This window comes from Camellia sinensis, chromosome 4 (genome assembly GCF_055761805.1).
Source record: "Camellia sinensis isolate YWXY chromosome 4, ASM5576180v1, whole genome shotgun sequence".
Lineage (NCBI taxonomy): Eukaryota > Viridiplantae > Streptophyta > Magnoliopsida > Ericales > Theaceae > Camellia > Camellia sinensis.
Window position 1 is genome coordinate 43,269,435 of NC_138964.1, and position 16,855 is coordinate 43,286,289.

Genomic DNA, 16,855 nt, shown 5'->3' on the forward strand with positions numbered 1-16,855 from the left:
TATTAAACTATCACAAGAGGTGACCTATATATAGGACTCATATGGAGTGTTAATTAAGAAATTATGAAATTAAGAAAATCTATAGAAATATGAAAAGTAATATATTCTAAATATTTGTTAACATTACTAAACATGAATCTTAAATTGCAAGAAACATGGATAGTAAAATTGGAAAACAATATTAAGCCAAAAGAAACAAAAAATAGAAAACAAAACAAAAATTGATTTTGTTTGGTCTAATTTTTGAAAACTATTTTTGAAATTTTTATTTTTCATATATTTGTTTATCTTTAGTAAACTTCCCGCCATATTTTGGTCATTTTTTAATAATATTTTGGGTAAATTATGTAAATAGTCCATATATTTTACACGATGTGTCAATTTAGTTTCTGTTATTTCAATTTACTCGATTTTACCCTTTAATTTAACAAATTGCGTCATTTTAGTCCAATAAATAACGGTTGTTAAGTTTGATGGGCAAAAAGTCTACACAATGTGTCAATTTGGTCCCTGTAGTTTATACAATGTGTCAATTTGATTCCTGTAGTTTTAATTTACTCGATTTTGACAGAGACCAAATTGATACATTATGTAAACTGCAGGGACTAAATTGACACATAGTTTGACTTTCCGCATACTAAACTTAATAATTGTTATTTATTGGACTAAAATGACACAATCCGTTAAATTAAGAGATAAAATCGAGCAAATTAAAATAACAAGAATCAAATTGACATATCGTGTAAATTACATAAACTATTTGTATAATTTATCCTAATTTTTTTAAATGTGCCTGATCTAAAAGCACGTAAAAATAGTATTTGTAAAGAAATCTGAACAAAGTTTATTAAAGACGATATTGAGTTTTTTTTTTTTTTTTGTTCGTTGTTGTTGTTGTATATGTGGTGTTTTTTTTAATATTTCTTCACAAGTATTGTTTTTTTAGCTATATTTAGATTAAGTGTATCTAAAAAAAATAAAAAATTGATTAAAATATGAAGAAAAAAATCACTAAAAGAAAAGTGAGAAAAAAAATTTGAATTATAAACCAAATTAATTTAGTAAACCGGATAATGAAAACATAAAATTCAAGCACAATTGCAAACAAATGTTTACCTTTTGAGAGGAGCTTCTGTGATAATCCGATCGAAGAGGTTGATGATAGGTCATCTTGCAAAGTTCCTCACGTAGATAATTTATACAAAAAATTAAATTAATAAAAAATAGTAATTACATAATTAAATTATATTTATGTTAAATAAATAAAATTAATTTATGTTGTACATATAAAAAATATTAGGTAAATTTATGTTATATATTATGCAAAACCTTGATAATTAATTAGAATATTTTTCAATCCGTCAATTTGTCCAAAATTACTCAAACCGTAATTTGTTAATCCGTCAATTTACTAATCTACCATTCGATTTATAATTTTATTCTTAAACCGTCCGAATCATACCCCTCACACTACTACATAATATATATGCATATTTTAACTTTTTAAAGTAAAAAAAATTGACTAAAAAAATTTAGCTTAATTGGGCTGTGATACGAGTCCCCATGGTTGTTTGCAGCATTGCCCATGCTTGGGTCATTTTTAAAATTATGAAAAACACCAAGGGCTTTGCTGCAAAATCATATTACTATTGTTTTTAGACTCACTGTTTTGACTCTCTCCCCCATGGTCTGAACCCAGAGAGACAGAGAGAGAGAGAGACAGGAAGGAGGGAAGCAGAACCCTAACGGGCCTACGGCGAGATTTTCCGGTTCCGGAGACAGAAAATCTTGGTGAAATGGTAGCGTTATTTCTGTCAGTTAATATATTGTATTGAATCTTTGTACTAATTCTTCAAAATTACACACACACACACACACACACACACATATATATATATATATGTATATGATTGTTCATGCCTATCAATTATATATGTGTATGAACCTAAGATGATCGAGGGCCTATGTCTTTCGAGACTCTGGTGAGTGTGCGCGAGTATCAATTAGGGTTTGAGTTCTAGGATTAGGTTTACTAAATTTTCAGATTTATGTGTGATTTACTCCTTGAAGTGAAATTTTATGGCATAAAACAATGTGGGTATTATATATTGCTTGCTACTGATAATGGGTTCCATTAGCTTCTGCTAAATTTTCCAGACATTGCACTTACATGTATTATACAGTAAAATTACGTCTCGGAATGAGAAGGGAAAAGGCTAATAAGAAGCAATTTCAGATGTAGAAGTGAGTTTTCCTCTTGAACAATTGAGGCTTTGCATTATTGTTAATGTTGGGGTTTATGGAGCCTATAGTACTGACACTGGGCCCTCAATCCAATGGGGGGTTGGGGGTAGCTTGGTAATTATTGATGTAAGTTGTAACCCTAGCACGATATATTTCTGTTTTCTGTAGCAGCTGGATTGTACTCTCTTTTCATTCTTTCTGATATAGTGAAACTGGTGTGAGCCGTAAATGTAGGCAATTTTGCCGAACCACATAAATTTCTGTGTTGTTTCTTTTGTGGTATTGATTGTTTTCATCTTGCTGTTGTTTGTGTGTTTGGGGTATTCTGCAACAGTTAATACTAGATACCATACTAAATGATAAGTTCTATCAATTTGGATGCCCTTTTCTAGTTATGTTTGCGTGTGTTATGGATGAAAATAAAAAATGTGGGAATTGCAATTTTAGTAGGGGGAATTTTGGGTTTGGAGTTTTCTCATCATATATAATAGAATTCTCTTAAAAAGTAAGGTCATGTTTGTCGTAAGAAAATAAAATCCAAAAAGATTTTTTTATAGAAAATATTCATTCTGAAAATTTTCCCCATTCCTAATTATTTGAAATCATGAACTAAACTAGCAACTTTGCTTTAATTATTATTGGAAATTATATATTATTATTTGTCCTTCATTTTCCAATGAAACAAATAGATACTTTGATTAAGGTTGTGAGCAAAACAGCGATTACTACGTTTGGCTTCAAATATGGCTTTGGAAATAGTAGGTTGTTTAAAAGAGTAAGCATCTGGTTCAAAGAGTTGCAGCCAAGTTTTAACATTAATTTTTTTTTATTTTATTTTGTTTTGGTAATTGGAGTGGTTTCATTCTATGAAGCACGGACACGGACACGGATACGGATACGGACACGGACACAGACAGGGGACATGGCAATTTTAAAAAAAAGGAGACATGGATAAGGCTGGGGACACGACAAATTTTATTTATTTTTAATAAATATTTTTATTTTAATACAAGTTAATTATTTTATTTAATTATTATATTTTTAAATAAATGTGTTTCTATTAATTTTTTTATTTTATTTTATTTACATTTTTTTTTTGATTAATATGTATAAGTATATATTATATCTTATATATATATATATATATTATATAAGATATGAGATATGTCTTTTTTATTAATATTAAATAAATATATATATATATATATATTATACATATTAATCAGCGAGAGCAAGAGAGAGAGCGAGAGACGCGAGCGCGAGAGAGAGAGAGAGCAAGAGACGCGAGCGAGAGGGAAGGCGAGAGAGAGAAAGTGAGAGGCGTGAGTGAGAGGGAAGGCAAGAGAGAGAGAGAGAGAGAGGCTTACGGTGGTCAAAGTCAACTGGATAGAGGTCGAGGTCGACGGCTTACGGTGGTTGAAGTCATGGAGGTTGACAGGCGAGTCGACTGGATCGAAGTCTAGGTTTGTCTCTTGACCTTTACTCTTCTCCTTTATTCTTCTCTTTTACCCTTTGTGTCCAGATTTGGTGGACACTCATGTCCCTGTTGTGTCTCCGCCGCGTCCCTTGCAAAAAAATAATTAAATTAAAGGGACACGTCACCCAACGTGTCCCCATGTTAGACACCGCCACGGCATGAAATCTGGCGTGTCCTTGCTTCATAGGTTTCATTTGTAGCTTCCTATGTTCTAAATGTATTTGATTGAGTTTGACAAAAGACTTGGGTTCACAAAGCATGAGTTTAGTGACAAAAATGTCAAATTGTCAAGAGAAGAGTTTTAAAGGGCTTGTTGAGGCTTGCCTCAAGGCAACACTAATGCAAAATGCATTGAGGCTTTGATTTTTAGGTGACACTCTTGAAAGGCTTGTGCATCATAGTTAGATGCATGCGCCTCATGTGTTCCTTGTACGCCTTTTTCCCATAAACATGTAAGGAGTATGCATATTGAACTTTTGTCTTGGATTGTTGTTAAACTGTCTAATACATGGTTTAAACCTAAAGAAATATCCTTCTTTGTAGCTATGTTTCATGGTAAAAAAATAAAGTCAATGACCATCAAGAAATTACACAAAGCTAAGGCTCAAGTGAGAAGGTCGATAATTGCAACTAAAAATGTCGTTTTCACTTTCAATGAGGACAAGCTTTCTTTTCTATTAGGGGTGTTAACGGGTCGGTTCGAATTGAGTTTACTATCAAATTGTCAACCAAACCGAATTGATTGGGTTAAAGATATGGTTACCCTTTGCCAACTGACCCACCTCTTCAAAATTGAACGAATCAAACCCTTTAGTTTGATGGTCGGTTCGGTCAGTATTGATACACAACTAAAAAACTAACTTCTCTTTCATACTGTGATTGTAACTCAAATAAACCATACAGATTTGAGAGCAACGGTGAGTGAAAAGAAAGAGAGACAAGACTCACCATCGTTCAAAGTCATCGCCATTGATTAGCACTACTGTCATCGATTGCCTCTATGGAACAAAACCATCGGCGTCGATCACCACAACAAATCAACGCCTTTTGCCACTATCAATTTACCAAAGTCCATTTCTACCACCGTTGTTTCGGGAGGGAGGGGGAGAATCGACGTTATGGAGAGAGAGCAATGGGAATTTCTTTTGAACGAAGAGATGGAAGATGAAATAGTGGGGGGAGAGAGAGAGAGAGAGTTATGGTAGATGAAACTGAAGAGATGTATTGGAGAGAGGGTGAATTAGATTAATTAATGTGTTGGAGATATGGCAATTCATGGGCTCGAACCACCTGACAAATCTGACCAAACCGACCCACAAAATTGGAGATCGATTGATTTCGAATTAAGAGACGGTCGGTTGTGGATATTGATTCTATAATTTTTGAATTTCACGTTAGTCAATAGATTTATTATCACGTCACCCAAAACACCCGGACCGTCCGAATAAATATATAATTAATAAAATTACATGCAGTGCCTTCTTATTTGATTGATTGACATATTGCATTTATTACACAGCTTAACACCAACTCTCCATTGACTCTCTCTCTTCCACTTTATTACTTTGTCTATCATCTCTCTCTTGAACAGATCACTCAAATCATCAACTTTCTATTTATTATTCTCTCTCATCTCTTGAAAAATTAACTCACTCAGACCTTTCCAATTCTCTTAACGCTCCACTCATCTGCTTAGAAAATATGACTCAAATCACTTGTTATTCTCTCTCATCTCTTGGAGAATTCACTCGAGACTTTTCTGATTCTCTCTGAAGTCATTTTTTTTCAATTTCAAACGCTGCTATGTTTTCTCTCTCAACTCTCACCGTTCCACCGAAGTAATGACTTCGATGATCAAATCAGACAACGACAACGATGAGGAGATCATGTGACGAGATCATATGACAATGATGATCTTCACCACGACGATCTTCGATCAACCCCTTCGTCCCTTCTCTTTCAATTTTAGTCTCATCCTCTCTCTGTAAAGTATCTTTTTAGGGTTTTTTTTTCTTGTAAGCTGTCAAAGGGTTTTGAGCTTTCTTGTTTGCGGACTAAGAAGATGAGTGATCGGTTTTGATTCTGACTGAATTTTTTCCAACACGCTTATGTCCGGTTTTGAATGCATAGTGGGTCAAAATTGGATGGCTTCTTGTTCTACCCAAGGTGGTACATGTTAAACTTGACTCAATTTGACCCGTGAACACCCCTAATTGGAGAGAGTGTAATCAATGTTGAGTGGAGATTTCTTTTGGATGGAGGAGATGGGTGGAAAAAAACAATGGAAAGAGTAATCAATGCATTGTAAATTGGAGAGAGAGAGAGAGAGAGATGAAATGGTGGAGAGAGGGTAATCAATGCATTGTCAATTAAAGAGACTAGAGAGAGAGATAAATAATGGAGAGAGAGGGGCTTAGAGAGGGTTTTAGTTTTAGTTCCACGTTGGGAATTGTGAGTATATACACCACACTTTGACTTATTTGCTTGGTTTATCCAATGCTATATATGACACACCCATGTGTCCCACCATAATTTACTCTATTATCATTTCAAATAAATAAAAGCATATCTTATAAATTACATAAGTTGTATAGCTATTACTCATTGGTTTTACATTTTCAAAATATCAAATCCATGTAGACTTTTAACTCTTACGTTTTTTCATAGAGAGAGAAAGGTAGTACTTTCGATGAGAAGAGAGGTCATCAGAGTTGGTGAAGCACTCAAGGTTAGTGATAAATGTAATTTGAGAGCATCAATTACAATACGACACTTGGATCTAATATCTTAAATATATAGATTGGTTGGGTCGGGTTACACAGGTTTGTTTATGCCAAACCTGCTACTTGACTGATAACCTATGAAAAGTACTCCCATTTACTTGCAGTCGACAGAAGAGAGCTTCGAAAACCGTTCGTTCAGAATTGGGTTGGATCTGGCAGGGTAGTATCATTGGGCCGGATGGGTATTTGAACAGCCCTATTCTCTACAGTGAAATGCTTAATACCTTAAGGAGAAAAGTATTTACACCTTTGTATTTAATTTTTAATAGTGTTTGCTATTTTAATTTATTTATTTACTAAATATAAAATTTCAAAATTTGAAATACTTACTCCTTGCCTCATGAGGGGTAAAATGTATCGCGTTACCCATTTATCTCTGAATACTTTGGTCAAGAGCAATTGTTAAAGAACTTTATATGATGCATTGCTGCATGCTCACTCCCACTAGAACTTGCACTTCACAAAATTTGGGTTATTAGGAAAGACATAGGCATGGGACATTTGGAATTTGAAGTAGGATGTTGTAAGAACCTATATTAATTTTCATTCGAGTATCAAAAAGCATTTTTATGCAATAATTGCCCATTAACAAATTAAATGAAGATGTCGCTTTCTATTTTCTTTTGACCTAACTCCTTAGAGATATGATTTTACGATAGAGGAAGCTTCTGTTTTTTTGAGGAGCTACACTTGGGGGTTTGGAGCAAAGTTTTAAAAGGCTTTACTGAGGCTTGCTTTGAGGTGAGGCTAAGGCAAAATGTCTAAAGGCTTTGATTTTTAGTCTTTACTCTCCAAAAGCTTGTGCATACAGTCTTGAGACATGTGCCTTAGGTGCGTCTTGTATGCCTTTTAAGCATAAGCATGTGAGGAGTACGCATATGAAGAGTTTACCTTAGGCTCTCATTAAACTTAGTCTAGCAGATGGTTTAAATATAAAAAAGTATAAAATAAAAAAAGAACTCATCTTGCAACTATATTCTATAGGAAAAATTAAGTAAATGGCCAATCAAGGAAAAAAAACAAAGTTTAATGCTTAGTGAAAAGCTCAATCACTAAAGCTAAAAATACCAATTTCATTTTTAATAAAGCAAAGCTTCCTTCCTTGCAATGAAGAAAAGTATTTACACCTTTATATTTAATTTTGATGTATTTATTTATTGTTTTAAAACATTTAAATTATTTACTAAATATAAAAATTTGAAATTTGAAATGCTTAAGCCTCAACGCCTTACGGCTTACGCCTCGCCTCATAAGGGGTAAAACGTCTTACGGTACGCATTCACCTTTAAAAACTTTGGTTTGGAGAATGAGCTTCAAATAGGATACAATGTGGGTATTGGAAAAGGTAGGATATCACAAGGTAGTTGTGCATTCTTGGCATAAGGCTTAATATAATTGCTTCTCCAGAATGGAAATTAGTATGAGGTTAATTTTGTTTGGTAAATCTAGGAAAGGGGCACAATGAGAAGCATTCTAGAATACTGCACACCCTAGTTTTACATGTTTGGATAGTTTTTTGATCAACTTCTTGTTGGGGTGTGAAATATGAAAGAAGAAAAGTTTACTTTTGACTTTATTGCTTTTGAATTGTAGTTGGCAAATTAGAAGAGGTTCCCTTTTCTGCCTAGTTGGTAGAAAGAATTCTGAAATGCGGTTTGATGGAATATGATTGGGTTGCAAATGTAATGAGCTAGATTTCCACATCATGAGTTTGATTTTAGTTGACTGAGCAAACATATCCATAAAATTTAAGCCACTTAAGTGTGCGTGCATGCAATCTATGGTTGATCCACCAAATATTTCTTTCATATTAGAACCACTGCAGCATTTGTTGGAATCTAGATAAAAGTCCAATAGTAATGATGACTTCTCTGTTTTTGTTTTGTTATGTTGCTTGGAGGGAATAGTCACATAGTTTATGATGTTATTTCATAAGCAGAACTGTCTGATTAATTTTATAAAATGGGTAAAGAATTCAAATGCCAAAATATTAGTAAAATGTTAATTATAAATTGTGGATATTTGGCCTTGAGGAAGCTAATGTGAGGCCTTTTGGGAAGATGCTAAGAACTGAGATGGTAAGGAAACATCGGAGGTGTAGGAAAGAAGTGAGATTGCTTTAGAGAGGGTGGGACCATGGGAGTGGAGAATGCTTATGAATTTTTTGGAGGCCAGTAGCCACTCCTTGTTCTTGCATGCATGGAGAGGATCCCTTTTATAGGAGAATCGAATCATGGGGACTATCTGAGCCGTGCATAAGACCCCAGGCTAAGGGAGAGGTGGTTCAACCCCCTTGGTTCTACAATTTTGAGGTTTCCCAACTTATCATGGGATGGTATTGGACAAATAGGTTAAGCCTCGAAGACCATATCATAATGCTACAGAGGTAGGTATGATACATATTTGGAGAGGCACATGTATTTGTCAAAGCTCCTCTCTTTTTGATACTAGTTGAGTTGGAGCCACCCCAAGAAGGAGGGCTAGACAACCTTGATGTTCGCTCAACTCTAACCTTCACACCACATACCTCTAGTGATCCCACGTAGAAGTCCCAACCCAAGATGGCGTGGTTGTTCTCATCAAAGTGCTGGCCTTATGGATGGGAGACCAACTCAGTGGGACACCGCTCCATAGGAGATACTTATCTAAGCTGGAGATGGAGATTGAGTGAGTTTAGTGGAGAAGAGATGATAGATCTGAGAATGAGCATGGTCAAACATTGAAAGGATATGAATGGGGGGAGCATTCATGGTTGAGGAGTTATTTGGCTGGCATGGGCGGCATCAAGCGTGTTGTCCACAAGTGGAAGAGATGACCGCTTGAGCGAAGTCTCATTGGCCGAACCAAGGGATTCTTGAGCAGATTGGGGCATGCCTTAATGTCTTGGCTCAGGACAAAGGCACCATGTATGCTTGCCTTGACCATCATAGCTTGATCTTGGAGGGGAGCAGATGGAGACTCATCATTGGTCCATGTGTATGTGTCACTCATGAAGTACACATGGTACCCTGCTCTTTGGAGATGCGAACATGGGGGTGATGTGGCAATGCTATGTAGCAAATATGAATGCATATACCGTACAAAAATAAAATAGTTTGTAAATTTGTTTATACTCATTTCAGTGCAGTTCACTCTTGCAATTCGTTATAGCTTTATATTTTTAGTTATTTGATGAATTTGTAATTGTGACTTGTGTGCAGGCTATGTACATTCGTGTGAAACGTAGTAAGACTACCTACTTTCTGCAATGCGAACCAACCGAGACAATTCTAGACATTAAGCAGAAGTTGCATGTCCTCATTGATCAACCAGTGAATGATCAGCGTTTGATTCTAATGGCAACTGGTGAAGTGTTAGATGATTCAAAAACATTGGCAGATCAGAAGGTACATCAGTCCACTTCTATTATTTCGAGCAAAAAATTCCAGGTTTTATGTTATCTGTTTGAGAAGTGGCCACATTCAAATTTCCATCTAAGAAAATATTGTTCTGTTAACCTTAAAGTCTCTTATTTTTTGATATCTTAGCTTCAGAGTGTGTTGACATGTTTAACAAATTCCATGCTCTTTTCAGGTTGAAAATGATGCTGTTGTTGCATTGACCCTGAGAAGAGGTACTTTTATCACCTTTCCCCCCCATTTGGTTTAATGCATTTTTTCCCTTCACTTTTTGGAACGACTTTTTTTTGTTTAATGTTCTGCTTTGGCTTTTCTAGCGATCCTTTTGCTTATCCAATATACTGATCTGGCTAAAGATTATGAACTTGCATGTGTATTCAAATGATTCTGCTTGGAAATTTAGTAAGTGTTGTTTTAACAATGTAAGAAGGTTTTGATCACAAAACTTAACTTTCTATTTCTTGGCTTCGAAATTTTTAGAAAAGGACCGGCAAATCTTAGCCATTAATGGGGACTAAACTGAGTGTACTTTTATCTAAGGTTTGTTTCTCTGCTTCCTTTGCTGAAATGTGCCTCACATGCTTAAGAAATGACTAGACAAAATAGTTTTGTTTGTCTTTTCTTTGGTGACGCTGAGAGAGGCAAGGCTTCTAGAGCCATTCTTGCAATTATTTTGGATTGTTTGGTTGGAGGGGAATGGTAGATTTTTTGTAATAATTTTTTCCCCATCACTATGGATTTGAGTGACTGAAAATTTGAGGGCATATCATTGGGTGATGATGGGTATTATCTTGTGGTATTAGATTTCTGTTGTTCCCTCTTGACCTCATGAGGAAGTCTTGGCTCTAAGCAGTTTCCTCTAAGAGCAGGGACAAAACCATATTTTTTTCCTGGGCATACAATAATGTGCAAGGCTGGTGTTGATGTTGCAGACAGCCTCACTTCACTAGCATTCATCTTTTTCCACGTTTTCTTGTTTTTCCCTTTCTATTTTTTCTTTATTGTTTACTTCTATTTTGGCTGCATTCTTTCGGTAGTATCAATACCATTAAGAGAATAATCATTCTTTTATTTTTGTAGAGACTGGGGAAAAAAAAAAAAAAAAAAATTTAGGACTTTTTATTTAGAGACACTACTGCGAATTTTTAAAAATAGTTTCATAACATGAGATTTTATGAAAGTTTTATGTAAGCTTCATATATGAGTATATCATGCTTGGTAAATTTTCAAAGTTAAATGATGAGCATTTAATTTTATAAAATTCACAGATTGATCAGTATTCAGTTTAGTGTTAAAGTAGAAATTGAAATTGAATTTTAGTCTTGAGTGAGACTATTTTTGTATTTGACTTCATTTATTATTGATTGATCTTGAGTGATTAGATTAGTTGGATTAATTAATGGGTAATGGGGAATTTAATTCTAGACTCTTGATCCAAAGTTATCTTGTGATTTACTTTGTAAATTGGATTCATTTATTCATCCCATACTGAATTGTTTGGTTCAAATTTAATTATATAAATTATAAATCCTATATGTGATTATGGTGTTTTTAGTGTGTTATATTAATTTATGATGTATACCATTAAATGAGAGTTATATTTTGTGATAACAAAATTTATACCATTTTATAATTTTATGTTGCAAAATTTTATAATTTTGCTAAATCATAATTTTAATTGTAGATATATATATCAATTTTGAGGACAGAACCACATGGGGTCTACTAGCCCACGCTGGCCATGCCTTGTCTAGGGGATTGGTTTGCCACTTGCTTAGCTTTTGTTTATATATATATATTTTTAATCAATTTCTTTGCCGGTTGCTTTTGGTTGTTTCTGTCAAACGCCTCTCTCTCTCTCGGCTTTGTCTGTCTTCCAGAGTTTTAAAAGGCTTTCCTGAGACTCGCCTTGATGCTTGCCTCGCCTCGAGGCTAAGGTCGTAAAACGCATTAAGGCTTTGATTTTTAGGCATTACGCCCCAAAGGCTTGCGCATCATAGTTTGAGACATGCGTCTTAGGTGCACTTTGTACGCTTTTTGCGCATAAGCATGTGAGGAGTACGCACATGCAGGGGTTGCCTTGGGCTTTTGTTGAACTTGGTCTATTAGATTGTTTAAACTTAAAAAAATAAAAAGAATTCCTTTTTGCAACTTTTTATAACTATATTCTACAGGAAAAATTAAGTAAAAGATCAATCAACAGTTAGTGATCAAGTGAGAAGCTCAATCACTAAAGTTAAGAATATCAATTTCACTTTCAATGAAGGAAAACTTCTTTCTATGCAGTAAAATGTTCAACGCCTTAAGGCAAAAAGTATTTACACTTTTATATTTAATTTTGTTTTCATTTTTGTACTATTTTAAAATATTTAATTTATTCACTAAATATTAAAATTTGAAATTTGAAATGCTTACGACTCAACGCCCTGAGGCTTACGCCTTGCGTCATGAGAGGTAAAACACCTTGAGTACCGCATTTGCCTTTAAAAACTTTGCTCTCTTCTTCTCTTTTTGTTTTATAATTTTTTTCCCTCTTTCACCATGAATGCTCACTGTGTCCCTGGAGTGAGGAGATTTAGACCTTGTTTGGTTTAACTCTCAAAACACAATTTTTGAAAAAAATTTCCAAAATTTTGTTTGGTTGGAAATTTTTTGTCAATCAATCACTTTTTCTCTCTTCTCTCTACTTCTCAATCACTTTTTCTCTCACACACATCTGCTCAACTACAATAAAATATCAAATCATTCCAAACTCCCGTACTTCAAAACTCTTTCCAAAATATACAACCAAACAAATAAAAAAAAAATTCTAAACTCTTTCCCTAAGTTTTTTTTTTGAAAATTTATCTCCCAAAATCAAACCAAACCAAACGCACCCTTAGAGTTTGGTTTTCACCCTAATTCTTGGAGCATTTTGTTGAGCAAGGCAAGAGCTTCATAGTCATTGCAAAAAAATTCATATTTGGGTAAGATTAATCATCTACAGTTTGTGCTTCTTGTGACATGAGGTAGGGATTTCTTTAATTTTTCTTCATGTAGTTTTTATACATGAATATGTGGTATTTTCATTATACCAATTTTGGAGATTTGGTAGAGATTTTAAAGCATGTATTATAAAAGCTAGGGCTTGTGTTGTGTATGGTATTTTTTTTAGTAGTTCATGTACAGTAATTTTTGCGAGAACTTAGAGCATATGTAGACCTAAGATGGGGAAAGCCCTAATTATTCGTATAAGAACCCTAATGCCCTTCAAATTTTGTAATCGGGAAAAATGAAGATTTGTTAATCAATTTTGCAAAATTTAAATTAGATCTTGTTGATTGAGAAATGGTAAAGATAGAGAGTTTGTATTATATGTAATTTGATTGAAATTGATGATAAATTGAGGAATGCTTCATTATATACATATATTTGAGCTCATTGAGAGTGATTATATAGGTTGATTTTTGGTTATACTTTAATATTGCCAAGTTAGAGAGGTTTAATAGAAATGACTATTGTTGACACAATGAATTGTAACTAGTGTTGACACTATTAATGAAAGTGAAATTGAGAATGCAATGGTTGAATTGTGAAACGTAGGTAGGTTGAAAGTAATGAAGATAATAGGTGATTTTGGGTGTTTTGCAAACTAAATGTTGTTAATTGAATTACGTGTTATACATTGCTTATATTGGAGTGTACATTGTTTAGAGATAGCCTATCTTGCCAATCGATGGAGGATTGCATTGTTTGTTATAGAATTGATATGAAACTAGGTTGAATTGAAACCTTAAATGTTACATAGTTTTATCAATTAATTTGGTAAATGGAGTTAATGTGGTTCATGTTGTGTTATGCGATGGAAGTGCCATATAGAGGTGCCAAGTTCCTTTTGGTTAGCACCTGGTAAAGTGGCTTGCATTTCAAATGATTGGTCCCAAGTTCTCTCCAGCTAGCGCCTGGTGAAGTGGCTTGAGCTTCAAATGACGGGTCATAAGTTTCCTCCAGCTAGCGTTTGGTAAAGTGGTTTGCGCTTCGAATGATGGGTTTTAATTTTAAGTTCCCTCCAGCTAGCGCCTGGTAAAGTGGATGGCAGTGGCTTGGTCAAGTCGTATTGTGTTATGTGATTGTAATATCTCTTTTTGGATTTGTCCATATGAGTTTATGGTGAAAGGTGCCCAATTAGCTCTCTGTGATTATGGCTAGAAAATGTGAGGATGTCTTATGGAGTATTACGAATTGCGACTAGTCACCGTGATTCTAGTGGGTTATTTGTTTTGATTAGACTATTAGGAGTCATTGGTAAATTTTGTGGCATCATAGTTATCTAATGGTAGTATGGTTGTTGAGTTGCTTAGTTGATATTCTTTAGTGGGTTTTGGGAATAATTATTGAGATGGTTTTCAAATATATTTAAAATTGATGAAATCTTTTAAGTTATAAAGGATGAAAGTGAAAGCGAAAGATGTAACCCTATTTAAATGTAAATGAATGGGTTTTGAGGAAAAATAGGTATATGCATATTTTGGGTAGTGAAAAAGAGAACATTATCGATATATTTATTATGTGAAGCATTTATGATCATATGCATGTGTAAGACTATATTAATTAGATTTATTGGGATCTCTACTGGACTATATGTTCATCCCACATTGTTAAATCATTTTCAGGTGCAATTATGGAAGATTCTATTTGAGTTGAGAAGCTCCATTACTTTTTCGGCCACGGGGCCTTTTACTTGTAGGCAGAATGCCATTGTTGTGTATCTAGGGTTAAGCCCTTTTCATTTATGTAAATGTATGCCTAAGGGCATTTTATTTTCAATTGTAATTATTAATGTTGTATATATATATATACATGAGAGGGAGTTTTATTGTTTGATTAAGTTCACGATTGTAGCTTCTGCATAATTCCTTATGAAAATGGATGATAGTAATGGGTATGGTAATGTAAATGGGGTTTTGAAATACGGGGCGTGACAATTTTTGTTTTCAGGAAAAGAAAAGAAAGATTTGTTTACCTTTTAAACATAATGCACGTTTTCACAAAAATACTGTAAAACCAAACCAATATAGTTGATTGAGAGCAGCTCTTGGAACTACAACCATGTTGCTTCTGTCTTGCAAATTAGGGGCAGGGGAAGGGGTTGCAAGGATGGCAAAGATTGGAGTTTGATTTAGGAGAGATGGTAAATTGGTGAGAGAGTGATAAATGCACAGAAAAATAGAGAAAAGAGAGGAGCTGGGGCATTTCACCTCTCTAGAGCAAGAAGACTTTTTGATCTTGATGTACTTTCTCGTGGAATCTCACAACATGCATGTATGGTATCTCACCGTAAACAAAGTAGGTTATGAAAGCCTACTTCAAATGCAGAGATATTCCTCTGTTGTGCTGGGCTGAGCTTGATCACATTTTGGGTTTTATGTAGTTGCTTTTGTTGAGATTTTCAACCTGTCTTGTTTCCTGGGAGTGGATAGTTTGAACAACCTAAGTGGGAAAACTATTTCGAAATAAAAAGGAATTCTTTACTAGGTTATGGAACACTTCTATTCGATTGAGCTAGTGCATCTTTTATGCTTAGGGAAAGGGAAAGCGAAAAGGTAGGTGAAATGTAGTTATATTTCATTCATATTTCACTCATTTTTTCATTTTCCCTTTCCAAATCCCTTACCCAAATCCATGATCCAAACACAGCCTTCAGGTTTTTGCATGTTTTTTTGTTTCTCCCTGTGCCTTTGTTCTGCTTATTTAAGCGGAAGAGTTGCTTGCCCTTGTATTTATTCAGTCATAGTTTTGTGTTTTGGGAACTTGTCGAGGCTAATTCAATGGGAAAAGCCTTCACCAAGAATTTTGTATTGATGAATCAAGATTAGGATTATTCCAAGTATGAGGATATAGGATTATAATTAGTTAAAGCGGCAAAACAATTGTCAAACACGATATGAAAAATGGCTTTCTTCAGTTGAACTACATGAAACTCAAACTTCTATCAGTTGGTGGCAAACAGTAGCATTGGAAATGGAGTTAACTAAAGTTTAGTAGATTAATGATGTTTGGTATTGCGGGCATATGCTCCGTTTGTGTTGTGATTTTTTTTTTTTTTTTTTTTTTTTTTTTTTTTTTTTTTTTTAAGTACACATGCATCCTAATCCGCATTGCATATTTTTCAAAGAATTTGTAATACATTATACACGTGACCCGATCCTCACATTTTTATAGGTATGTAAGGAATTACTTGTTTATTGATTCGTGAAGATTGACTTCAGCTTGAGATTTACTTCAGTTTTCTTCCCCAAGTCAATTATAGTGGTCAGGATTATATTGTCTTGCGTATTTGACCAAATATGACCTGTAATTCGGATGCACTTTCATTTTTCTTTTCCTTTCTTGCAGATGACAATGAATTTGAGGACGTAGACATTGTGAGGCCAGATGATTTCTACCAGTCCCGCGATGCAGATGCTGCGGCGAGTTGGTGAGGAGGACTCTGTGCGGGTACCAGCTCACCGGCAACAAATATCCGGGGCAATGGACATAGTTTTTGTTGCTTAGGAATTGGAAACATGAAAAGTTGATTGCTCCAATAATATCATGATTCAACAAATATCCTTGGTTACCAGTACAGATAGATATATACATATTTTTATATTATCTTGTCTTTGGGTAGTCAGGATCAGAAACTGTTTTACTTTCCGGCACTGTTCGGGAGTGTCCAGCCAGTCAGCAGGAGATTCTCTGTCCGAATTTTCTTTGTTGTCCCAAAGCCCCTCTACCCTACTACCACCGTTATGTTATGTGTGGTTGGGAGATTTGGACATGGAAAGGGAAATAATGTGTGAAATTAGGTAAAATATAAAAATTTTATGTGCACTTAAATACACTTGCCTCAAAATAATTGGAAAACTAAGGACTACTCATCTTTCTGTTTTTCATGTTGCTGTTGGAATTAAAATTTTGGTGAAAGTTAATAC

The 16,855-nt window shown here is 34.5% G+C and overlaps 1 protein-coding gene across 2 annotated transcripts; it reads left to right on the forward strand.

Moving 5' to 3' along the window:
* Positions 1–1,541: 1,541 nt before the first annotated feature.
* Positions 1,542–16,535, forward strand: LOC145824603 (uncharacterized). Of its 2 annotated transcripts, none has more exons than XM_082924704.1 (4): positions 1,542–1,799; positions 9,705–9,890; positions 10,078–10,117; positions 16,278–16,535. In XM_082924704.1, exons 1-4 carry the CDS (start codon positions 1,797–1,799, stop codon positions 16,361–16,363), a joined length of 315 nt encoding a protein of 104 aa, XP_082780830.1. In that variant the 5' UTR covers positions 1,542–1,796; the 3' UTR covers positions 16,364–16,535. The 2 variants fall into 2 exon arrangements, with proteins under 2 accessions (XP_082780830.1, XP_082780831.1); XM_082924705.1 differs by lacking the exon at positions 16,278–16,535 and adding an exon at positions 14,555–14,769 and having other exon boundaries at positions 1,567–1,799.
* The last annotated feature ends 320 nt before the right edge of the window (positions 16,536–16,855 follow it).

Excerpts from the sequence above, each read along its gene's own strand:
- LOC145824603 (XM_082924704.1), top strand. Across the intron at positions 9,891-10,077 it reads AAACATTGGCAGATCAGAAG|GTTGAAAATGATGCTGTTGT; the intron begins GTACATCAGTCC and ends TGCTCTTTTCAG. Across the intron at positions 10,118-16,277 it reads TGCATTGACCCTGAGAAGAG|ATGACAATGAATTTGAGGAC; the intron begins GTACTTTTATCA and ends CCTTTCTTGCAG.